This window comes from Corvus hawaiiensis, chromosome 1, assembly GCF_020740725.1.
Source record: "Corvus hawaiiensis isolate bCorHaw1 chromosome 1, bCorHaw1.pri.cur, whole genome shotgun sequence".
NCBI lineage: Eukaryota > Metazoa > Chordata > Aves > Passeriformes > Corvidae > Corvus > Corvus hawaiiensis.
In genome coordinates, this window is record NC_063213.1 from 29,435,604 (window position 1) to 29,462,740 (window position 27,137).

At 35.1% G+C, this 27,137-nt stretch overlaps 1 protein-coding gene across 1 annotated transcript in view; it reads left to right on the forward strand.

The window, feature by feature from the left end:
* The window catches only part of CNTNAP2 (contactin associated protein 2), a 1,047,411-nt gene that overhangs the window by 511,695 nt on the left and 508,579 nt on the right, over positions 1 to 27,137 (forward strand). The window contains exons 5-8 of the mRNA XM_048297819.1: positions 3,265 to 3,468; positions 5,787 to 5,971; positions 9,128 to 9,271; positions 14,698 to 14,962. Of these exons, the coding sequence (XP_048153776.1) occupies positions 3,265 to 3,468; positions 5,787 to 5,971; positions 9,128 to 9,271; positions 14,698 to 14,962 (798 nt within the window). The remainder of the gene's footprint in view (positions 1 to 3,264; positions 3,469 to 5,786; positions 5,972 to 9,127; positions 9,272 to 14,697; positions 14,963 to 27,137) is intronic.

Sequence of the window (27,137 nt, forward strand, 5' to 3'; positions counted from 1 at the left end):
GTACTGAGAGTGCTGCTGTGTGATTAAAAAGAAATTAGTTATGTCACTGGGTGGAATATGCAGAGATGTAGAAATATTAGATTTATGGGATTTAGTAACAAGATGGAGGATTTTGGGTGTGGATTTGTTCTTCTTTCCTCCTTCTTCTTCACAAATCTAGGTGTTTTGGTATTGGTTCAAAAAACCCACAGTGTGGATCATGAATATTTATTGGATTATAAGCAAAAATTAATTAGTTGGCATTCCATAATTGGATAATGTGGGCTTTAAATGGCCTTGGAAGTTAGAACTCAGGGCCATTTTCACCTTGTTAACTTAGAGGCACATCCCATGCAGGTGTGCTATAGATAAGAAATAATAAACATCACCTCCTGTGTTTTAATTCGAACTCTGAGTAAAAGAACTCATGAAACAGAAGCAAAGAAGAAAAGAAACAGAGAAAATTAATATACCATGGTAATTATCACGATATTAAATAGCTGAGTGTCATCATAGAAAGAACACAAGTCATTGCTACAGTCTACATATGATAACTCTTAAACATAATTGCTAGGTAATCTTCAGGTGATTTAATTATCATTCAGACCCATGCTGACAGCACATCTATGCATAAAAAAAAATCTGCTTAATCAAAGATTACTGCTGGTTCTTTTTTTAATTGAATTCTTTTCAAAACATGGAAATTCAGGGACAGATTCTGGAAAAATGTGGCCCTTTTACTCAGCTTTATGAGAACATATATGCAACTGCAACAATGTCGTAGGAACAGAAGGGATACTTGCCTTATCATGGACATCTTGTTGTGAATCCACAAAACCTCATGGACCTGATCAGCTCTGGGTCAGATACCTGACTATTAAAGCAACTTTTGCTGATGTTACAAAGTGGTACCAGCTGGGCTTAGGGGAAAGCTGGTATACACCATACCCATAGCAGTTTCTGTAACCATCTAAGAAATTTTATGGAAGACAATCTCAGACATTGCATGTGGAATCATATTTTTATGATGTATATTTGGTAAGAAGGTTACTTAAGCTGTAATGTCCATCAATTTTTATTCATTTATAACACTTGTGCCAGGCAGTTCTATGTAGATTCAAAAGTGCAGGATCTCTATAGCAAATTTGCTTTACATAAAAGTATGATTCTTGTGATAAAAGAATGACTATCATGCTGGTTTTTTGGGGGGGTTTTTTTCCCTATAAATAGATTTCATGTTTTTCTAAAAGTTTGGTGTTTTTTTCCAAAAACTACATACAAAAATCTCAAGAATGAATTTCTCTGATCTCTTGACAGCTTGTAAAGCAAACAAAACCAATTGGTTTGTATAATCTTTGTTACAGTATTTTTCTAACAATTTTCTTTGTTTCTTATAAAAAGCAATCATTCCTGAAGTAGTGGATCTACTTGAATCATGATAACCCCACTTCTGAAATCCCATGTTGCTGCTTCTGAATACTTCTGCATCTGCGCCCCTCTTTCATGCTGATAACTTCTAAACAGATTTATTGCACCACAAATAAAAAATACCATTTTGATATTTAATTTTGAGCTGGTTCCCATACCTGAAATTTGTCATTTAGAAGAACCAGATCAGGCTGAGGGTTTTAGTTCTCCTAAAGCTTAATACTTATTTATAATTAAAATTTGCATTTTAACATGTGTTTTATAAAGAAAAGTGATATTTCTAATATATATGGCTGCATTCTGACAAAAAGTGAGATACATGGTGATAATTATGGGATATCACAGCCAATTTGTAAGGCTCATATTTTACGTACCGGATAAAACCCTTCACAATTAGTTGGCATAAACAATAAGGGGATAACAGTTTATCATTTCATCAGAAGTCTTTGCAGGCTTAGGCAGACTTGGCCATGTAAATTTAAATTGAAATATAGGCAGTTAGGCATAGTATACATAGTCTTTTAACAGAGTTTTGAAACAGTCTTCTGTGTTAATTACACAACAGAAATGTGTTTGTGTTTTTTGAGAGGGGATAAAAGATTTAAATTAATTACCACCATAATAACAAAAACAAGTTAGGAATTTTAAAAAGTTGCAAACAATCACTGAAGAGCAGACCACAGAAGAAGGCAAAAATCAGTGGTTGAAGAACATATGAAAAAATGCCATCCTTCTTTTCATTCAGAGCATGAATGAATATGGTATGTCAATAAGAAGTGTAAATGCTTTTGAAGAACATGGGTGGATTTTTTTTTTCTTTAAAAAAAAGAATATTTTCTTATTAATTCCTTTATAAGGATTTTACTTAATGATTATTCAAATTGTTAGTTGTCAACAATGAGGATGAAATGCTCATACAAATAGTAGCTAAGACACTGGTGATTGATTATTAGCAGTTTAAGGGGATTTCTTAAATTTCTATAAATTTTTAGAGGTAAATAAATATCTGTTTGAAATCTTTTACAGAACTCAGCTTAAGTTAAAAGATTCAATATTCCGCATAAATGCATGTGTTGAATGGAATCCAGTTCTGCAGTTATTTTTACTGTGGTTCTAACATCCAGAAAATTGTGGAAATTTTTGTTCTTTCTTTAGAGTAGAGATTAAGTCATGAAAATAAGACAACATGAAATTTTGTAGTGTTATTATGCAATATTTATTTGAATTTTGCGTTGACCTTAAATATTTGCATCCCTCAGTTTTCACATATTTTGAACAAAACCAAACATGAAACAAAAATTAGTTCAAATGAAAGGTTTTCTTTTTCTTCTCAAAATTAGTTGAGGTGACAACTTACGCACCATTTCCTGGAATAGACAAGGCAAATACCTATGTTTTACATAAAATCTAAAATTGCCAGGCAGATCATCTGAGCTCATGTTTTACTGTTTACAGTCCTTACAGATACCTATAGTGAATTTTAAAGAAGTAGCAAATGATTTATGAATGACCTCTCAGACATTTACCTTTCATTTTGAACTATAATTAGGAAAACATACATGGTAGCAATTATATTTGGGAGAAAATGAAAGTTATTGACTACGGGTTGTAGCTTTTGTCCTCCCAAATCTGGTTTGTTTTTATTTTTGCATTCTGTGGGTTAAATTAATATTCTGCCTGGTCCCTACTTTTTATGGTATTAAATTATTGTCAAAAGAAAATATACTTACAATGCCTATCACACTTGCACATTTTTTATTCTCTTCAGGTATAATCTGCATATGGCATGTCTGTTTTTCCAGTGGCCACAGGAATATACAATCACTCATCAATGATGTTATTTGTTTTTTCCTTTAGGGGCTGATGTTATCAATTTTGATGGCCATGTGGTGTTACCATACAGATTCAGGAACAAGAAAATGAAAACACTGAAAGATGTCATCTCTCTGAAATTTAAGACCTCCGAAAGCGAAGGTGTAATCTTCCACGGAGAAGGACAGCAAGGAGACTATATCACCTTGGAACTGAAGAAAGCCAAACTTGTCCTAAATTTAAATTTAGGTATGTTTTGATTGTTTAGTTTTGTAGTAGTTTTTAGCTGTCCCACAAAAATTTTAGGTCAAATCTTTCATCCTCATTCCCACAGTAATATGATAAGCCAAATAATCTAATCAGATAATTTGTTGAAAATGTTGTTAATTCCCTTTCTATATGTTGGGGGGGGGCAGGTGGGATGTAGTGTGTGTTTAGTTCCACCCTGTCCTTTTTACCCTGTGTGAGATACTGTGAAAAGAAGATCATACAAAAAAGCAAGATCAGCAATATATTGTCATTACTACAAACAAAAAAAAAAAAGCTTGCTGGAATTATATTTGGCCTTAGCTGTGGCTTTGTGTGAGAGAAGGACACTGTCATCACGTGTGGAAGAATAAAGGTCACCCTAAGGAACCTTGCAGGAAAAAAAAAGTGTCGGTCTAGGAAGCTACAGGCCACATGGAGTTATAGTTCAGCAGCCTTCCTAGAGCCTAAGAAAGAGGACTAAGAAAGGAAAAGAGATTGTTTTATCAGGCAATCTTATGATGAAAGCCTGTATATATTACTCTAGTTCCAGTCCTCCCAGTGGAGGACAACAGGATCATAAGTGACTGGATTTATAAAGTACATTTATTATGAAAAAAATCCACATTTATCTGGTTTCAGGTATTTTTTCCATTCAAACAAAAGAACTTTAGAAGAAGATTTCATGCAACTTTCCTTAGTTCTCTTACAGACATGTGAAGACTAAATTGTTCCTTTTGTTATTTACATTGAATGGTACTTATTTCCACTAGCATTTTCTCTTGTTCTTTTTCTAACGATCAACATGAACAGATGATGAGAAAGCACACCTTCCTATAGCAGTTACCTATTTTTAACAATTTTAATTGCAGTAGTAACCCTTTCATTTCCTGTTCCTCTCTATTCTTCAGCACAGACTGTGTTTATAAGCTATTATAATTTCCATATATGAGTTTGGTAAGGATGTTCTTAAATCATTAGGCTGATAAATGGGACTAGGCCCTGTGACACATACTCAATAAACAGAAGTAATGCTTTATGGTATTATTATTATTATTATTATTATTATTATTCCTCTACCTGAGAGTATTGTCTTTGCATCAGAGACAGTAGAAAAGAATGCTCATCTTGCCTGGTGAGATCCAGTGACTTAGTTTCATATACCAGGGACTGGGGGAAGGATGGGGAGACAGAAGTGGATTTGGGTTTCACTTTGCACTGCATTTGACTTTGTGTTGAAGAAACTGAGGCTCAATGATATGCATGTGATTCTATTTTATTTTTTAACCAACAGGACCATTGGCCATCAGCATAAAGGCAGGATGGTCATTTCTAGGGAAGTAATGTCTTAAGCCATGGAAGTGTTATTTGCCAGAATGTGTTTTCAGCATGCACAAACCTTAATGTCTGACTTGCAAGCATTCTTGAGGGTAAGAAATTCTCAGCCTCAGAAATGCTTAGGTCCCTTTAAGTTTTCAGAACATGGAAGATTGCATTGAATTATTGAGCAGTGCAGCGATATTTCACACTTACTGCTGAATTAGTCATTTGCTGCTTCAGTTGGGATCTGTGCTATCAACCTTTGCTGGCTTAGCTGTGTCAGTCAGATGGCAATGAGATGTGATCTCTGACTAGCACAGCTGCACTGCCAAAACCCCCTGGATAACACAGCAGAGAATTGCAAAGCTATGCTCTTGCTAGTAGTTTGACTTCCAGAACAGGAAGATTGCTTCAGGAGAAGCGACCAAAATAAGCTGTATTAGCAGAAGATGGTTTTTTGCTGCTGTTAACTCAGTCTGCATTGAGCATTTTCACCTCTGCTTACTGGTAAAGTGATAGTGGTGGAGGCCACAAAACATAGAATTCAAGAGTGAAAAGGCTTTTTGTTGTCAAAATCTGTTATCAGGATCCATGTTCTCCTCAGCAGTCATAAATCAGTACAGTTTCAATGCAGCTCAGGATCTGGCCCAGAGGTGACGCTTTTCTTTTCTTTAGTGTAGGATTGAAGGTAGAAAACCCTAGATGTAAACAACTTTACAACTTGGAATTGGTATTGCTTCCTGGTTCATCTCCAAATAACTGCTATTATGAATTTATACATATATTCATACAGATCAGTGATCAGATGCTCGCTGTATTTGGTCTAGCTGTTTGTATTTGTGGCAGCAACTCTCCACTGGGCAAATCTCAACTTCATAGCAGACTGACTTACTCTTGTTTATTGCATGTCTGGTATGATTCAGGTGAAACATTGACAAAGAAAGAGGAAAATGTTTCCCTAACTAGTATGAGGTGAGAAATGCTATTGTTTCTGTTCTCAGGCAGCAACCAGCTTGGCTCTATTTTTGGCCATACATATGTGACGACAGGCAGCCTCTTGGATGATCACCACTGGCACTCCATCATCATAGAGCGCCACGGGAGGAACATCAATCTCACCCTCGACAGACACATGCAGCACTTCAGAACCAATGGAGAATTTGATTACCTGGACCTGGACTACGAGGTAAAGAGTGAAAGTTCTTTCTTTTCATTCAAATTGGTTTTGTAAAGATAGGTACAGTAAGAAAGCTAACATAATTTAAGAGGTTTTGTTACTTCTTCATAGTTTCTTTGATTACTTATTCCCTTACATTTCCTGAAATTCTCTTTCCAATGGTGTTGTCTCTCAAGTACAAATTATGTTTCTCTTAATTAGCCTACCAAGTCCCATATGGTGTAATAATCATCTCAGCCCTTTGTTTCAAAGTGGGAGATCTGTGTTGTTCAGCAAGTTAGGCATACACAATTTTAAAAATCTCTAAAAGCAGCTGCTCTAAGCAGGAAGTATATTAAAAAAAGTATGGTGCAATCAGTTGTTCCACTCAGGTGATAATTTTGCACTTGAATCAGAAAGCCTTAATCTGTGGTGTCAGTATTTATTTTTAGCAAAGGAAGAACATTAGAACCTTGTTATTAATGCAGATCTTGATCTGTCCTGTCTTAGTTAGGGAGATACTTCCTTGTATTTTCACAAATATGGCATCAGTAACTTCTTTCTAGAAAGAAGCAATGAAGAGTTAGGAAAGTTGTAAGAAAACTTGTTTAATCAATCAGATTAATTCACACAAGTGTTAGTACTAATTAAATGTGGATTTGTTGTTTGATTACACTACAGCTTCAGGTATTATGAACTTGTTCAGCTCTTCTAATCTGTTGCACAAAGTTCGACGTGTTGGTTATTGCAATTTTTGTGTAATATGTTCTTATACTCTTTACTGTTCCTAGTGAGAATTAATATGGTTGGCTGCACCAAATATGTAATTTCCACACTTACAAATGATGTCATGGAAAAAAGTTTGAATTAACTTGTGTATTGATATTTTTTCAATTTTTTGATCAAGAATATATGAATATTTGAAAAAAGTACTTATAATTGTAAATGCTTCTGAGTCAAATATTTGATTATATTCCAACAAATCTTTATGAATACATTATTTGTTGGGAGTTCTAATGAGAAAATAACAAGTAAATTTGCCTGTACGTCTATTACTTATTGAGCACTGAAGATCTGAACTGAACTACTTAAAACACATAAATAGATTTTATTAAAGGTTTTCAAGTGAGTGAACTACAGAAAAACTTAGGCTGAATGCCATAAGCCAGGGTTGTGCAATTTTTGCACATCATATATATTTTTTATATATATATATTATATATATATATATATAATGTTTACATAACAAATATATTGCGTACAATAAGTGAATCCTAGTAAGAGCTGAATTCAGTGCATTCACCTTCCCATCCTCTCTGCATTAAAAGATCTTACTGGCAGTTCTCAAACATACATTTAATTCTCCATATACATGGATCCCTGTGTTTAATCGAACTTGAGTGTGTGTGTATACATTTCTGTGGTTCCTATAAGCTCAAGAGACATAACCTCTTCTCCTTCCTTTCCTCTCACTTATCTCACTGGTTTAGGGCTTAGACATCACAGACTAAATTTAAAAGTGTTGCTTTTGTGATTAACAGGGAATAAGGCCGCAAGAAAAAAAACTATTTTTCATAGAAAAAACTGTTTCCAGGTTAACCTCTTTCAGAAAAGTTAAGTAAACATAAAAAGAAGAATTAGAATTAGTTCTGATTGCATTTTCAAGATCAAAAAATAGTCCCATTCTTAGTTCACTGTCACAATATGTGTTTTTTGCTTTGTCTTTTCTTCAAAATTCTTTTTTTCCAGTTACTTTAATCCAAACACAACTATAATATGCATAAAATATTTGACAACCATTAAAATATTAGTCACATTGTCCATGTGAAGTACTGTAACTTGTCTAAAGTCAAGTCATGTAAATTTAAAATACCTAAGGATGTGTCCACACGACTTTTACAAAGCTGGTGTGTGTGATTTATAAAGGTTTTATATTTCAGCTGTATAGCTTTAGTTCCTTGTATATGACAAGTGGAAGCTGCTTCTTTGGGGTAGAAAGTGGTATCTTACATGCTTTCAAAATGGAAAATGTCACCCTAGAGCTCTGTTTTCCTGCTGTTGGTAATAACAAATGGAATTAACAATTAATAATGTTTAAAAGCTTAATTCTGCCAAATCTCAGCAGCAGACTACAAATTGATATTTTTCTGAGCATTTGCGAGGCAGAAAAGCAAGGTGTCATTACTATTTATGCCATCGTCTAATGGATATAATTACCTAACATAGATTGCAGCGACTAATCTCATGAGCCCCTTATTCTCGGCATTTGGGCTGCAAATTATTAATGAAAACATGTAACATTATTCACTTCCAATCATTTCCATAAAGACCATGGTGTGGTAGAGATCTGTACAGTCTCTATGGAGTGACAGAGAAAGACTTCATGAGAGATTAACACTTTCAGAATGTAAATATTTGGTTTTCTAAGTTTTTTAGCACTATAGATTATGCATAACCCAGAATCAATTAACCAGGGTAATGAAATTTAGCTGTAAGACAAAAACAATTCCTGCTTCAGTTTGATGACTGAGTCTTTGCAGTGGTTGTCTTCATCTTCTCTAAGGAGATTATTTGACCAGCTAAATCAAGGGATAACTCCTCATTAACTGCAACTACATGACAAAAGCATGGTAGTATAAAGTCCTTCTGTTTAAGAGGGGATTGCGTCTTTAACTATGTAAATTCTTCTGGATTAAATAGATATATAAACATTAAGGGAGAATAACATGCCATATTGGAGGGCACCACTGCTGTGGTAGTCTGAGCTCTGGCACACGGTTAGAGCTGAGTGAATGATTTGAATCAGATTATCTGGCTAATTTCATGTCTACTTTTGTTTAGAAAAATACTGTGATGGAAATTTATTCCAATTTCTTTGTTTGAAATGCTTATTTTCTGGTAGCAATCAGAGGAGCAGTTCATGTACAAATAACTGTTAGGCATGTCTGTTCACTATTTAGACAATTGGAATAATACTTGGGTTTGGCTACCATAAATATTTGAAATTCATTACTTCTTTTTCTGCTTTTGCAGTATTTATTTTGATATATCGTTTTCCTGTAAACAGTGTAGCCATCTCTCTTTGCCGTGGTTGAGTGTTCAAAGAAAGCAGATATATCTACAGCAAAATTGTTTAAAAGTCTTTGCCTTCCAGTAACTATTTACCATTTTCTGTTTCATTTGAAGATAACCTTTGGAGGTATGCCTTTTTCTGGCAAACCAAGTTCTAACAGTAGGAAGAATTTCAAAGGCTGTATGGAGAGCATCAACTACAATGGCAATAATATCACTGACCTTGCCAAGAGGAAGAAATTGGAACCTTCAAATGTGGTAAGAGCATAATTTCAGGGTCATCTACACTTCTGCTTCTCTTTCTAAAGACTAGAAGGTTTTTGAGGGTGTGTTGCTGATATTCTTGTGATATACTGGAATAATATAAAACACAAAACAAATTTTACCACATGTATGAGCATTTTATTTTGGGGGTCTTGTTTCACCTTTCAAAAATTAACCTTTAGTGTCAGTCAGATAGCTTTTTTTTCTTTTTTAAAAAAATCAACTGAGCCATTAATTGCCTTTTCCCTTTCTTCTCAAATTATAGTAGTCCAAAACCAGTGCAGACAAGATTTATTATTAAATGAATTGCAGCTTTCTTTTGGCTTTCAAATCCTGATAATATTCCATCCCTGCTGAGCTAGTTGGATTGCTGGTGTGCAAAAGGCTTTGGATGAGAATACTTCTACAGTCTTTTTTGATACGTCTGAAAAACCTCAAGACATTATACTCAAAAATCATTATTTGCTTATTAACATTACAGAGCTTATTAGCATTTTATTCTATTTTTGCTGTGGCTTAAGTGTTCATAGTTGCTTTCATGTTCAGACTTGTGGCTTTATGGGCAGGGTGATTAAGAAAGAATATGCTTTAATTCCTGTGTTTTTAAAGCTCTAAGTGTTCCTGAAAATGCTTGCTGGCATGTAAAGGCAATGTGGGTAAAAAATAAATGTATTATTGCCATAACTTTGAGATTGTTCAAATAACTTTTTAAGCCTTTCTTCTGCATAAGCTTACAGACTTCAAAAATTCCTGCTAACAATACATAGGTTTACACTATTTCATTTTCCTTTATGTAACAAATTGTAGGGCTGTACATATGCAGTGATGATGTCACGCAAAGTATTGATTATCCTTGGACAGTAAAACTGAAACTTCATGTAACTATGAACATTATGGCTAAATCGTCAAGGAAATCCAAGTGATAGTCTTGAGTATGTGATGTTTTCCCATACAAATTCAGTAATGCAGCCTGACATCTATAACCTTTTCTATACATTAATTTCTACAGTATTGTCAAAGGGAAAGAATACGATATATATTCCATGCAGTAAGATCCCACTTTTAAAATTTTTTCAACCCGATCTCATGAACTCATGAAACTTTGATTTTTTTAGGGTTTTTTTTTCAAAATTACATGTGATTTCCTTCCTGCCGGGCATTTTCAGCTGTAATATAACTATGATTTTGAAAGATTGATACCTGATTTAAAAAAGAATCTTTGTACAGGAGCAATCTTTCCATTTTGCACAATCAAGTCCACTGCAAGTTAGTAGGACATATTCTTAAAGTCTCTTTCCGAACAGAAGTGTTGCTTAAGAAGTTCCTATAGTGCAAATCCTATCCTCTAAAGTCCTAGCCTCTCAAAAGTGTGGCATAGCTAGCAGACATCTAAAGTCTCTGAAAAATCATATTTCTGATTGTATTTCTTTCTTTCTTTCTTTCTTTCTTTGCTTTTAAAATTCTGTTGCCCGTAACATGAAAGTAAAATCCTCATAAGAAGCTCTGGCAGTATTAGTGCCACATCAAGAGGTGATAATGTGCCAGTTTAATTTGATGATTCCGTTGATTTCCAATTCTGAGAATGACTATAAAAATAGAAGTGACCTTTGTTTTCAGTAGGAATACTTGCTTCAGCTCTTCATAAGTATAATCAATTTTACTCTAACTAAATCAACATGGATTTTTATGTTTTTTACAAAACCATTTTTTCACCTAGTTTTTAGCATGATTTAGCAATAGAAATAGACTTGTTTGAAGCTATTGTTGTTGTTAAGCATGTTTATGATGATGTCACTCAAGCAGTCCAACACGTGTCCAAAGCTCCATTGTAGGAGATTCTGTACAAACCCATAACATGAAACACACCTTGCCCCAAATAGTGTATTATCTTAAAAGGCATAACACACACAATATGATGAGGCTGAATACAAGCAAAGTAATCAGTGTGGTTTTGAGAAATATCACAAAGGAAGCATAAATTCAGAGTAGAGAAGGATTTTAAGTGCTATGAAACAAAAGAAAATTATATTCCTAGATGAAGATGAATTTCACAAGTCACGCAGTGAAAGGGACTTGACAAATTAATTATGCACAGTGAGGAGGCCCAGGAAATCAGAGATGATAAGATGGAGATGATCTTTATTTGTCTCTGAACAAAATTAAATTTAAAAAAATTATGTCTCATATGCATACATGTTATGAACAAAAAAGCACCACCAGTCATCCTTTTGCTTTATTGAAGAGTAAGGATCAAAAGACAAATTAAAAGTATTCTAAATTTAAATAAAGTCCAAACCTGACTTTAGTAACATATTTGGTTTAGATTCAGAGAGTAAAGGGGAATTTTTTTTTTAATTCTTTCGTGATATTTGAGGTGGCATTAGCGTGCAGTGCACTGGCTGTACTGTATGATCCACTCTTGTTTAACAGGTAGTGTAGTCTTAATAAAATCATTACTTGTCTTCTGGGGGCTTCCTATTCAGCCAGTAGGTCTTTTAATTGGGAAAACTATTTACAGTAGTATTTTACACAAGGGATAATGTTTGAATGTGGATAGGCAAAATTGATTTATAAGTAAACATGAATCTAGTTTGCCACATAGATGAAAGATCACCATACACAGCTCAAGCTACACAAATTAAATTGTTTTTACCTTTTCCCTATCAATGTAGTATGAAAAATTCTCTGATAAGACCAAGACTTTCAATATAAATGCACAGTATATATTTGACTTCCAGATGTCATTGCACAGAAAACTATTCAGCATGTCACTCTGAATCTACAGAAAAAGACCTCATTCTCTTTGAAAAATGAGGAGGCTATTGTAGAGACAAGCTGCAAATTAACTCGATCTCTTGACCTAGAACTAGTGAGCAATCTATATAAGATGGGCTGTACTTAAAAGAGGACTCATCTTGTGAACTACAGTCATAGAGGGGATCAAAAATCCAGTTCATATTAATCTGAATAGCTCAGTAGGGAAAATGCTAACTAGCAGAGAAATTAGAACTACGTGTTACTTTCTCAAGAAATTTTTAATGCTGCTAGGCTATTCATGGGAAATGCATTCACTGATGTGAAAAAGGATTTGAATGCATTCAGTGCCATTAACATTAATAGGTGTTATACATGCAAGTACCGAAAACATCAGGATGACAGAAGAGTGTCAATTGGATATAAAAGCCTTCTTGTAATGAGGAAATTGTTAGTTCCTCTTGGTAACAAGGCAGCAAAAGGAACTCTTAAAAGGCATGCTCTCTGAGCACTGCTTAATTGGTATCTGTGACTGAACCGTGAGATGACATCTCTCAAAGAATGATGTCGCCTTCCATGTCTACACAGGACTGCCTTAACAAAGTACCAGAAGTTGTTTCTATGCACAAGGTGACCATTACACTGAGAATGATAGCCAAGGGTTACAGAGGGTATTTCAGACACTCCCCACCTTTTTTTTTACTGTGTGTAAAATTTGTGGTTTAAGCACAAGTATTCTGTAGCAAACTTGGAAATGTTCAGATTGAAACTACTCAAACAAATGAGTTACCCATTTCTATTTCAGTTTAGGAACAAATCTAGGAGATCAATTTAAATAAATGTCTTCTCTAGTTCCAAATTACTGAAAATATCAGTGTTCCATAATTGATCCCAGAAGCTGCCAAATTGATAGTCTAGCTACTGCTAATTCTACTGGCCTTTAGAGGTAGACTCTGTAAAATTTCTGATGTTCTATAGGAAAAAGAAGTTGTTATGCAGAGTAATCCAAGTATTTATTCTAGGGGTCAAGAAAATATTATTTTTATTCATTTGGGTTTTTACATGGAAATCCTATGTAAGAAGCTGAGTCTGCCACACCAGTTGTATCTCTCTATGATACAGATAAGGTGTTTCCTGATGGCATATTCTTTTAAAAAGTGATGGGTTTGGACATTGGCAAATGAGTGCTAAAACTTGCTTATTGATGTAATCCATTATCTCTGATTGAATATAATTATGTCTTAAAGAAATTTACTTAGGTCTTTCCTCCTACACATTTTCAAGTACAAATATCCTATCTTGCTTCCAAATTCTCTACTTTCCCTCAAGATGAACTTTCAGATGCATTTATACATTACAAATACAGAAATGTGACATAAAAGCCTAAATTAGTAAGTCAGTAATATGGAATTTAAAAATAATTATACAAGAAAGATGATGACTGACTTCTACATGGATTCTGAACACTGCTAAGATGGACCACGTCTCTAAATATCTATGTACCTCCAAAAATATTGTTCAAGCCTTAATATTTTTTAATGAACAAATAAATATCAGAGGAATTGCTATCTTGATTATAGTAATAATATCTATACTGCATCAGATATACTTCTTCCTTCCCAAGTAGAACTGTAAGTGCCACATATCCACCTGTAACAGTGCATGAGAAAGCCTTACCACAGGACATGATCCACTTTGCCACATATTATAGGAATTCTTCAGCAGAGGAATTTTCCTGTTATATTTGCATTCATGCAGTAATAAGTTAATTCTGGACATAGATTACTACAAAGTACCTATGATTTCTAAGGAAAAAAAAATGGTAATGCATCCTACCAATTTGGTCTTTTGTTCCAAGAAGTGACATGAGAACCAGAGTGAAAAATTCATGTCCCTAATTCTAGTCTTGTTTACAGATACACTTTAAAGCCTTGTAGATCAATAAAGTTGACTGGATCTTTTGTGAATTTCCTGAAGAATCAAATTTTAAAGTGTGGAAACTAGTTTCTTTTACAGAGAAAATTATTTACTATCCAAAAATATTAAGTGTTGTTCACAATCAGCTACACCAAATCCTTCTGCTTCATGAATTGAAGTATCAGCATTTGTGGTATCACTTAGTAGAAAACATAACAGAGAGGATGACTCTTCAGGTATTATACATCTTTCTTTTGGAGAATCATGAATTGTATTGATTGACTCATTGATATCAGGGTATTTGGAAACCTTCACTCATTTTTCATACTGTTCTCTTACAGGTTTCTATGAGGACCACAGACAAGCCCAAGTTTATCTGTGATAAATTTACCTTTTAACTAGACAAATTAATGCTTTCATCTAAGCTGCTTCTTAGACTACAGCTCTTCAGGGCAGACTGCCTTTTATTTTGTGTATGTACAGTACAAAATATAATGGACACTGCTAGAAAAAAAAACAGAACCATCAGTAACTATTACAGTAGTAACAACAATGGTAACATTAATAGCACATCTTTAGATGCATCATGCATTGATCACAGTAGTCTTTAGGCTGAATGAAATCTAGAATACTTTTCTAGAGGTAGCTATGGATTTAGTGGAATCTTACCATTTTGCTTATGGTTTTGCTTTTCTTTTTTTTTTTCTCTTTTTTTTTTTTTTTTTTTTTTTTGTGTGTGTTTTACTTAGGGAAATTTAAGTTTTTCTTGTGTGGAGCCACATACAGTGCCTGTCTTTTTCAATGCCACCAGTTACCTTGAGGTTCCTGGTCGTCCGAGCCAGGATCTGTTTTCAGTCAGTTTCCTTTTCCGGACCTGGAACCCAAGTGGACTTCTTCTCTTCAGCAAATTTGCAGATGGCCTGGGGAATGTTGAGATTGACATAAATGAGGGCAAAGTCAGCGTCCATATCAACGTCACCCAGGTGAAGAAGAACCGGATAGACATCTCATCGGGTAAGTGTGTTTTGGGTTTTTTTAAATTTGGTATCATTTTGGTTAATGTTGTTTAAAATCATCGTGCACCTAGAGATTGGAACAACTTTTTACAAAATTTAAAGTTTATATTGCAACTATATTAAATCCTTTACTGTTTCATTGAGTAAGAGGTACAAGAATGTTGAAACAGTTGTTAGATTAAAAAAATATATATAAATGATCTTATTGTGTCAAGAAATCACCCCTTATCCATGAGGCAGCATTTCTTCTTTTTTCTTCCTTCCTTCCGTCTTGCAATTTTCTCTACAAAAATACTTGGTTTCAAAAGGGGGATGTACTCCCTTTCTAGGAGTAGTCTAATAATTAGGCTGCCCCTAATATTTCCTGATAATTAGGAAACTCTCGTAAAAAAACCAAATTCATTCATACCATAATTATTTGTATGGATTTTTTAGATCTGCCTAGCTATCCTGCAAAAACTTAGGTTTATTTCAATCCTTCATTGTTAATTTTGTTGCAACAGGCATTTCAGAGCCTGTGAAATTAACTGTGTGTGTGAACATAGAAAAGCAAAATATGGCATCTGCCAGGTAAGGCTGCAGAAGGAATGCTGCTGTTGTACAGTATATATCACAGCAAACTTCTTTTTCCCTTCTTCTGCAGGGAATTAACAGAGGTCATGGTATAAACCTGCCCTGTTTTCTAGAAGTCAAAATGGTCTGCCTTTGGCACAAAGATTTCTGACCACTGTGGTCCTATAGATAAAAGGTGCACAATTTTTTCACTGGCTGTTTTTAACAGCTGACAAAGGAGAATTTCACACAATCACCTGTGCAGCCTTCTATGTAATAACTGCATGTCTAGGGTATGAATAGACTCTACTGGGAGGAATGCAGCCTGGTTATCACAAAATATTAGACTAACAAAAACCACAGCCTACCCACCTAAAACCACTAGCAAATCTGGTATGGGTTTCATATCTTTGCTGTATTTTTGCCTGTCACCTGTAATAGCATGGTTTTCCAGGAGCAAGTTAAAGTCTTTTAGTCTTTATTCTATGTGCTTCTCATAATTTACAAACTTGCTTACATTAGCAGCTTTAATGTCAGTTTTCCAGTTAACATGGGGACATCAGTACTTCATTCTGGGGCGAGCAGTGTAGTGCCGGTGACTGGTAGGACTCACACAAGAGAGCTCTAAGCTGATGTTCAGGTGGCAGAGTCTTGTTCCTTCACATCTCTGCCATTAAGGTACTGAACCGAGTTATGGTTTGTCTGGTTTTATTTGTCATAATTTCCCTTGAATACCTTCAAGTTGCATGTACTGAGTCAGGGAGCTCCAACTTAGCAGGCACAGATTTCAGATAAACAGGAGAATCTAGCCTCCCAAATTTTCGAATACAGTTGAATTCCTGCTCTTCTCACTGGTAACTGGGCACTGCTAACCTCCTTACTTAATTACTGCTTTATGAAGTGCTTCTTGATGGCTAGAAGAGATCAGACAGTAGGAGAAAAAGGTTTTCTTGTTGACTTTCACACCTAATTCATGGGAGCATTTTGTTCAAGGAGAGAAAGGCAGATGCAATTTTATATACTTTGATGACACTTTGCAAAAGTAAAGTGAAATAATAATACATAGAAGTGCAGTGAATTAAGGGATGCAATTCTCTAAAGTGATCAAATAAAAAGCAGGAATGCAAAATGTTTAACTTTTGTGTAAATATAGTAATCGTGAGAGGTTACATAGCATGCTGTGGGAAAACATTTGGATAATAGTAGGTGATTCATTGGAATCGTGAAGCAGACATGGACTTGCATTTAAAATCAGGAAATGGAGAGCTACCATCAGGCAGTCTGTTCTTAGCAGTTTTCTTTGTATCCCAGAGATCCTTCCCTGCTGTCTGCTCAGTTTTTGTCAGGGATATTTTTTTCACTGTGTTAGCAGATCCCATCTAGAGGTCTTACATCTTATTTCGTGTTATCCTTTGGTCTTCAAAAGGGTACTTAACTGTTCCTTCATTTGTTTAACTGCATCTCCTACCTGCTGGAGATTTCACTATATCCAATTCTTCATTAAATTCTCTCAGTCTCTTGATCAGTCTTCTTCATCTTTTTCACAGGATAAGTCATCCCACTACTTTATTCTTGGAATATGTAAAAGAAAAATAATATTGTTATAATTATTAAAATGGTCTTGTGTACCTGAAGCTTCTTCACTCGTGTGGAGTTCAAAGTTATGTTTTGTATGAGACATTCCTACTGTCTGTTGTGCCTTAGATACCTCTCTCATTCTGTTGTTGCCTTTTGAAAAACCACAAGTAGTTGATATTAGCATCAGCAGTTTCTAGAAAATTTTCTATAGATCACTTCTGGTTTTGGGAAAATACATTTTATTTTCTTCTTTAGTTATATTAGATACTGTTTGCCTTGCTGCTCCTTTTGCTCCTTCAGTCACTTTCAAACCACAACCTCAACTCTACATATCTGGTAATTAAATCTATCCATATTATGAACATTTCGTATTTATTTTATATGGGCTGAAAAGAGTCAGGGTTGGTTATAAATACTGTAATATATAGTATGTATGATTTTTGTGTTACAAGTAAAAAGCAACTGACTTTTGTGTTGACCTTGCAAACCAGAATTTCAGGTTTTAATTGACCTGGCTGTAACTTGTTTAATGGTGACCAAATGACTAGCCCATGACATGTCCTGGGCTTCTGAGTGGTAAATGGCAGAGGCAATAAAGAGCTGGTAAAAAAACAGTAATAAATGTTTTACTGTGTTAGTAAGGTGTACACTCTGCTGCATAGCAAAATGCTGAGTGTAACAGAATACTTTACATTAATATGCACATGAACTTTCAGTTTGTATTACATATGAAAAGGACAAAGATGATTAGCCCTTGTAATTAGACTAACTGCCTGATATTCTTCCTGAGCAAATATTTTCTTTTTTTCGTGATCTTGCCAATTGTACCTTCAAAACAGGTTTCTAAACAGGAAAAAAATCCCTGCCCTGCCCAGCATTCTGTTAAGCATCCAGTAAGCACTGCTTAGCTGTGAACAGACTGGCAAAACTCTTGTAAAAAGTCAATGCCTTTGATTTTGCTTTTTCTTACGTTAGTCTCATTAAGATGCTACCACCATTTGATTGATGAGAGTTATATTAATAAACTTGCTGTTAGTAAGAGGAAAATCAGGCCCACTGAGAGCTGAAATAAAGATTTAATTAGAAGAAATAAGCTACTGACTGTGCAGAATTACATATGTGAAATACTTAAAGTTTGTGTATAAACCAAGAGTTAAACATCTTATTGACTTTTTCTCTGCAGAGTAAACTTTGATTAATATCTTCACAATTGTGTATGTCCCAGCATAAGGATTAATAATAGGAGAGAATCTCAGAAAACAGTCAAGAGATTTATCTTTACTTCTTCATATACTTTTGGACTAAATTCTGGTTTTGTCATGATGAGATTAATGCAAACTTTCTAGAAATTGTTGGATTTACCCAAGGGATTGATGCTAGGCTGACAAGATGAAAGAAAGATGTGGTCTTGCATTTAGATCTTTTTGAAAGCAGATTTCCAATATAGTTTTGGATATTAAAGGATTCTGATATTCTGCTGCAGTTTAAAACTAATTTAGTTTGAATACCTACTAAGAACCTGCTCAATACTTAAAATCTGGCAATTAGAATAAGTTGTTGAGGAAGTTGTATTTACTTATAAGCTTTAACAAGCTAATGTCTTCTTTCTTGAGCACAGAAAAATCAGCAACTGGAAAATGTCATGCTCCCAAATCTCTCTTGGCTATAAAAACTTTTTATGAAACTTCCCCAAAGCCATATGCAAATGCAGTTCAATGCAGGGTTAAGCCACAGCCTGTGTCCCAACTACCTCTTTTTCTTCCACTGAGTTTTATCTACCTGCTCTGGCAACTTAACCCAAATTCCTTCCTAATGAAACCAAACTTTTCTGAAGTTTTCAACATGAGAAAAAATCGGTAACTCATTAAAAAACACAGAGAGTATTGCTTTGCTCAAAGAAATAATAGTAACGTTCAAAACAACACTCCTGAGGAATCATCTAATGGCTTTACAATGTGTTTTTAAAGCAAAGCTCAAATCCCTGTTTCAATATAGAATAGAACATCTCTGCCTCTTGAGAAAAGGCTGGGTTTTCATGATGGCAAATTCTAAAATAATCTCTTGATTTATCCTCTGTTTATTTTCTCACTCATCTTTTCATAGGCAGCTTTGACCTTTCATATCTAAGCATTCTCTGCTCTACTTAAATACTAGAGGGTCTATGAAGATCCCTTAGATTTTACCCTACAGTACAGATGATAAGTCATTGAAAAAGGACATAGCCCATAATACCTTAACAAAGAAATTTTCAGTGTCCAAAATCTCCTGCCTTTAACTTGAATTCTTCTGCTTGAAGCTGCTTTTTTCCTCTTCCAACTCTATTAGTTAACATCTTGTATTAGCTGCTGCTCAAGACTTCAGTTCCTCCTGTCAAGCATAAACTTATTAAAACTTGGGATAGGAATATCTTTCTGTCATATTTATCTGTATTAAATAAATCAGCCTTTGCCCTGTTGAATCCCTGGGAAGCTTTCCACCCTTCTGTCTTTCTGCTAGATCTCAAGTCATCTGAATTGGAGTTCATTTATATTTTAGACCTTGGGTTAAGATAGCATCCTTCAGGTAATAAAATGTCTCTCTCTGACAGATCTAAAGTGTACTCTTCCAGTGACAATTCCCTGGGGCACTTTATGTGGGAATCAAGAAGTATTTTTGCTTTGGTGGTTAAATGAAGGCTTAAATAGGGAATGTGTACACACAGAGGACAAGTGCACTTCTGGTGGGAAGATAACATTTCCCACCAGGTCTTTCTCATATTACTGGTAGTAGGTTATACAGTGACTGTTAGTAAGTGGCAGCAGATACCCCTGAGGCACTTGTCAGCATGATCAAGATGAGAGACAGAAACTCTGTCCATGAAAGACAGAATGATGACTTAGCATCAGACAAGTCTGAATATTAGAAACTTAGATTCTTCACAGATAGCCAGGTTTATCTGTTTCTCTCTGTATGTTTATTTTTGGCTATTGACCTTAAGCAGTGAGTGCAGCTACATGAATAGGCATTTGTGGGTTTGAATTTCACAGAACTGAGACACAGAAATACTTGTAGTAGTTATAATTATTTTTACTACACATTCTCCCTATAGTCTGGTTTAGCATCAATCAGATCAAGAAATATAGTTCTTGATTGCAGACTTTCTTTGTCTAAGAAAATTGACGAGTTTAGTTCAGGGTTTTGTGAATTCTGCTTCATCAGTCACTGATTTTTGCTGGAGAGTTGCCTAAAAAGCACAAGCTATGTATTCTAAAGCATAGATGGTACCTTTTCCAGATATTTCCCTGAGAACAATGGAACTCTTTACTGGTTGCACTGACACTTTGCAAGGATGGAGGAACACAAGGATCAATTAACTGAGGTGTTGTCCTTGTTAGGCTTTCTAAATACGTACAGGAGGCTGAAGTTAGGTTTACTTGTTTTAGTCTCATTTCCTCTGAGCTGTTGAACAGAGTTAGAAGGGATCTTTGCTGATCACTATTTTAGCATGAAAGATGAGATAAGGCTTTTTACAACTACTATTTGAACACTCACTTTTGTTGCAGTGAATTTCCTTCAGGACAAAACCCCTGAAATAGTCATTGGTTAAATGATAATCCTAACTTGATACTAGAAGAAGTGTAATTTATGTGAGTAGATCTGGACAGAACTGGTTGGAAACATACCCTTCTAATTCTTTTTTAATTCAGTAAGATTGACAGGAAGTGGACTCAATTTTTGTTGCTTTCCATGTTGCCTTTTCTTACTACATCCGTATCAGTTATTGCTAGTCTGGTTCTAGTCAAGTCTGTGAAAATTTTGGTTTTGACTTTGATGAATGAAAGATAAGGCCCTTAGCTCTGAATGCTACAGAGGTGCCCAATATTTTGCAGTTACCTTAAGAACATAGATTTTTACTTCAGTGGATTCTCTGCATATTTTTGTTGAATGCAAAAGAGCATGAAGAGACTTGTCTCTAAAGACTGGTTTATCAAGCCAAGGATGCTTATTTAAAACCAGAATTACCTCTTGGATCAGAAAGATGGTGATGTTGGAATGGACATTGTAAAATATACTTAAGTTTACATTTTAAAGTCTTCCAGGACTTACGTGTACTGATTGAAGTGAATATGTGGGAGTTTTTTTTCCATTATTACTTTCCTTTTAGATTATAATAAATAAATAAACAAAAGGATACGATAGAGAGTGGAGCTATATTTATATTTTTTGTGTTTATGCACAACCCAACAACAGCATTCCCATGGCATCACTAAGTATTTATATAATATAAAGGGAAATGAAAGGAATGTTTTCTAATATCAGAAAGACTGCATATCCAAAATATTAGAGTTTTTTCTCCGATATGTTAGTTTGCCATCTCTGTGTCTTCCTCCATACAGGTGGTTCTTGGAGAAAGCCCATTTCCAGGATTCCCACACCTATGCTGACCAAGGTTTGTCTTGGATGGCAACATGATGGCAACCACACAATAATGTCAGCCAGGTCTTTCAGCAAGGGCACAAATATCTTCCAGCACCATTTAAACTTCATAACTGTGGAAAAACAGGGATTGCTGTTAATGACAGGATATAGTGGTTCCTGTAAACTTTTCTGTAGGTGTTAGCATTACTGGAGAAATGTGATTGGATTTCGTGCTGTGTTAGCTCTTTAGTTTATCTTGCAGCCGGTTTAATTTTTACTGCAAACTAGTGAGAAAAAGTATGAATTCTATTTGAAGTGTGATTTTCACTTTGCTTCTATTTGAGAGAGAGGTAGTTGACTAAGCACATCTCGTGATCACCCAGCATATGATTAATCATTTATAATAACTTAAAGATATACTGCTATGCCTATTTAGTTTGGCAGTTAAGATGTTCAGTAAATGGCAGTGAGTGAGTGGAGTAGCAGAAGGTGAAAAGAATGCAGTCAGTTTTTAACCAATAGTATAAGTTACAGTCACTGTACATATGTATGTGTACCATTGTACGTACAGCCATCCACCAGTCAGAGAGTTTACCCGGCTAATTTACCAGCCACAATGTGCAATGAAGTTGATCGATCATTACTTGGTAAAAAAGTAAAACCATTTGAATGGATTCAGGAGACCCAGGGTGCTCCTTGTTTCATCTCAAGGTCCTGTTACTATAATTGTCATTTGGACACAAGCTGTATCACTTCTAGGATATCATCTTTCAACAGGATCAATAGTTTCTCCACAATCAGCACTGAAATCCAGGAATAGTTCAGTAGTTAGACTGTTCCAGAGTCCATTACAATAGACAGTATGGACAAAACAGCTCTTACTCTGCCAGCCTGGCTTGTTCTCCTACACATCTCTGGAAGAATTTGTCCTCTTACAGACTCTTATGCTCCTTCCTTCCACTCCTCCCTCCCCTCCTCCTTCTGTACATACAACATATTCTGGATGTCAGTGCTTAAAACGTGCAAAAATCACAGGGTATGAGGTAACCTTATTATTATTCACCACTTTATGAAGAGATGCCCATTTTTAGAATCATAGTATTCCAAAGTATTTGCGACCCAAAGAACGACATGCAGGGTCAGGGGAAGAGCCAAGCTGTTGGGACAAGGCTGCTGTAGATATGTCGTGTAATTCTAATGATATGACAGACAGGAGCTGTCAGTGTTGCATATGGCTTACACAGTGTGGACATCTGGATCAACAAGGTGAAGCTCCAGGGTGAGGGTACTGGTCCAGAGACACCTCCACATGCTGTGTACTGGGGACAGAAATGGATCATTCCTTGGGCCTGGTTACAAAGATGGTAGGGACACATCCTGCCTTGTTTCAGAAGCAAGAAAGTACAGCAGAGAGGGTGAAGAATAGGAGGTGGCTTACAGATGTAGAAACAAAGGGAAAGTTCTCAGATTTGAAAAAATGGTCTGCCATCACCTCATTTACTCAGAGTTTGTTGTTTTAGAAAAAGCTTTGGTGGGCATAAGACCTTGCTGGTACAAAAAAGCAATTGTTACGGTTTAAAAAAAAGAAGTAGAGGCGGGAAGAAAAAACATTAAAGACAGTCTCCAGTTAGAACATAGGACAGTCAGTTTCTGTACACTTAGAAAAATGTTTAGGGACAGATTGGGAAATCAAAGGTCTTGAACATGTATTATGTAACAGTGTTTCAAAAAAAGGGTACAGAATCTTTTAGAAGCGTGCACAACACCGTGGTATGATGCTATCAACTATGTAAATTAAAATTGTCCGTGCTCTTTTCACCTTCTCGTCTTCTCCAAATGCAAGGGAAAGAAAGGAGAATTTTCTTTACGTTTAAAGTCAGCGTTTGAAGCATTTGCACTTTGAGTAAAACCAGGAATAGTGTTTCTAAAGCAAATGTCCTTGCAAGTAATTTGAGTTTTGCAATTTGTATCACTAATCCTCAAGTAGGCGTCCCGCAACATCTCTAGCCTATTACTTACAAGAAAATAATTAAAATTTATTGCAATATTAAACACAATTCTTTTTAGGGGGGGAAACATGACCTAATTAGAGGCACAGAACTTTAATTTATGTGCTGGGAACTGGCACTCAATATCTTCTTTTTCATTGCTATTCAGGAACCTGGAATATAGATTATTATCTGTGACAGGTTTCTGGCAGTCCCTCTTGGTTTGACAGTGTTATTTTAGAGAGAAGAGAGAGTCACTTTTGTATATAATGAAAGGCAAAGTTGTCAAGCATTCATACATATTTTATGCTGCATAAAACTTAAGTGCTGGAGGAAAGATTCTGTTTTCAGTCATGCCATTGTAAATTCATAGTGCTTCTCCTGACCTCCAAGTTTGTATCAGTGACACACAATGGCATCTAGCCCAAAGGACTAATTCCATTTTTTTACACAAGTAATGCAGTTCTTTTAAGTCAGCTTGGCCCTTACAGGGTTTTTTTGGTTAGCACAGTCATGCACAACTGTGATGTGTATTTTGGCAGTTTGGCATTTTCTACTGACATTGACAGAACTAAAAGCAATTTCTATCAATGTACTTTCTTGAAATGGCATTAGGCATAGTCTGTATTGTCTGTTTTTTTTGATGGAAGTGGTAACTCTTTGCTGCAAAAATTCACTTGGAGAGAAAAACATTTTCTAGTTGTATGTTGCTAGCTCTGCCTTTTCTCTGTTCTTGTAAAAGATGGAGAGTCCCTTTAGGCATTTTTGTACATTGTTTGTTTTCATTTCCAAATGTTGCTGAAGCAGCATCACATGAGCACTGAGGTGAAACAGAGCAACCAAAGTGCTTTGGTTTCTGTAAGCTGAATGGAAGATGATATTGTCTTTAAAAAGCTTACTCATTAAGTTTATATATTTGATAGGGAGAAAAAAATCTCAATTCTCTTACTGTGAGGCAGCCACTATAAAATACATAGTTCATTTTAGTACTAACCAGTGTCCACACAGACACTGTTTCACTAAGGAATAAAACAGAAAGTTCTACACATATCCTTCACAGAATACTTACTTACCAAAGAAAAACATGTTTAGAGTCATGACTTCCCCTATGCCTTTTCCAGGAAATGTATGAATGTACAACAATTTGAGGGATTCATTATTTTAAAATACAAAAATAACTTTTCTTTCTTTTTGCAGATTCAAAATAGTGGAACATTATATTGTATGCTCTCAAGTATAAGGGTTTTACTGATTAACCTTTTGTAAGCTTTTTTAACAGCTCATTTTCTGCATATTAACACATACATTAAAACAAACTGCCAAGCGGAATCCACTTTTCCACAGCACTAGCATGAGATTTCTAGCAGGAGAAATAACATTCTTAACATCATGCCATGTCTCTCAGTTCTGGAATTTGCAACTCAGGGCTGATATTCTTGACCATACTGAATCTGGGAAAGAATAATATGGTGCAGAGGAATCTTTGGGAGATTGGGCTGGTTTCTATAGTGTTGGCAACAAGTGACGTTTCATCAATATTGCTGTGTGATAAAGATTTGTCATATCCTATACAAGAGTATCTGGTCCCAGAGGGATGATCTTCATCTTCTAAAGCATCCTCCAAAGGTACAGAACTGGGCACAACACAGCTCTGCCTTCTTTACCTTCCCAGGAGCCTGTGAAACCTATATATATATAGAGAGAGAGAGAGGGAGAGATGATGTTTTATTGGCAGCCCCCTGTAAAAACAAACAAACAAAACAAAACAAAAAACCCCCAAGAAATTACTAAAACATTTCATTTTTCTTTGGCTGGATGACCCTGAGTTACATTTCTATTGAACGGACTTGGAGCAAAAAGAATGCACTTACCTCTTCTACCTTTTTCTTTTTCTTTCTAGCTTTGAGCAGTACAGTATGAAGTGTTCTTTTCTGATTGTTTGCAGGAAAATGTTGCTATGAATGTGATGTTTGGTTCATCTTTCTTTCAATATAATATTTCCTGCAGCAGGCCATTATCTTTGGGAAACTTTTATTTTTAAGTTCATAAGTGTGGAATTTTAGAGTTCAGTTTCTTACTACAAGTAATGATTATAATAACATTATGTTAATACTATTAACTAATTTTACTACTAATAACAAATAATTATGTTACTAGAAGCATTACAGGCCAGCCTGTTCTGTGTACCATTCAGCTGGATTAGCATTTTGAGTGTTATTTCATCCCATGTCAGGAATCTGTGTTACAGGTTATTAGTTTCCACAAGGCTATTTCATAATTAAAACAAGGTTTTATGCTTTTAAATAATGACCAAAAAACCCATACAGAAACAATAACTATCTGAAATATGATCATCCAACAAGAAAAATACACTTACATCATCGTAAGCAGACACTGCAGTAGATGCTGCAGCTGGACACAACAAGTTTTTTTCCTTTCGTAGAAAGACTGAGTGTCCATTACATTTTCTGAAGGCTTCATCAGGCATCTCTCTGCCATTCCCGTAATCATGAATCAGACCCAATGTAACCAGGATCTTTGCAAGTGGTGAGCCATTGAATAGTCATATAATAGGGGAATGCAGCAGGTCTGTGGAAAAGTTTGTTTTTTCCAAAGCAGGATTTTTTCCAAGGATTTTCATGTTTAACTTTATGCTACTGGAATTACATCATTATTTGTCAAAGTGAGCAGAAAAGGGTTGTACCAAGGAAGGAGTTGTTAGATGTATCATATAACCATACACTTAGGCAGATAGAGGTTGGGAGAGGATTTAAGTCAACACTGGATAAATATTTTTGGCAAACATGCATTTTTAGATGCATAAATAAAAATTAACAATATTATATTTGTTCTATATGTTATATTGGTAGCTCTGCAAGAAGTTAGAAAGAAATGTGTTAGTTTACTGCTTCATGATTTTACTGGTTTTTTTCCCCCTTTATGAAAGCTTTTATTCTGCTTTGGTTTTTTAACACAGATGTACTACTTATTCCTCAGTTACTACAGCTTCCTTAGAAATTCCTTCACATATGGCATTAAATTCCAGTTGACAAATATGCAGAGAAAATAAGCTTTCCTTATGTACAGGCATTTGCTGTGTACAAAAAAAGTGAAGCAAATAGCTTAGCTACTTTTACCTTTTAAAGTATGTGTTGTTTTTATGGAAATAGTCTGAGGTCCAATATGGTGTCCTTAGATTGTGTTCTCAGAACAATTTCAGCATCAACATTGAATATAAAGGTACAAGTGGGAAAAGGAATTACACAGTTCTAACTAAAGGCTCAATAGTAGTGGATTTGTTCTTTTTTTCCCCCATTTTTTCCTTTAAAACAACAGTTATATTAAACATGCAGCTCTGTAATTTGTTCCTTAAAGTAAATTCAACTTCTGCAAAACTTTTTTAAACCAGTCATAAGGATATATCCTCATCAACTTCTAATGAAAGACAATTTTAAAAAGCTTGAAAAAATTCAGTAATGTTTTGGAAATATCTTTTAAATGATAAACAGAGTAACATTCAGTACTGATGTTACTTTTGTATTAATAGCACCTTTAATAGCTCTTTCTTGTAGCATATTTTACATGCACAAGAGAAATTTTTCCTTTCATTTTAATTATCTATGGAAAAGACATTTGTCTGTTCAGTTATGTCACCCA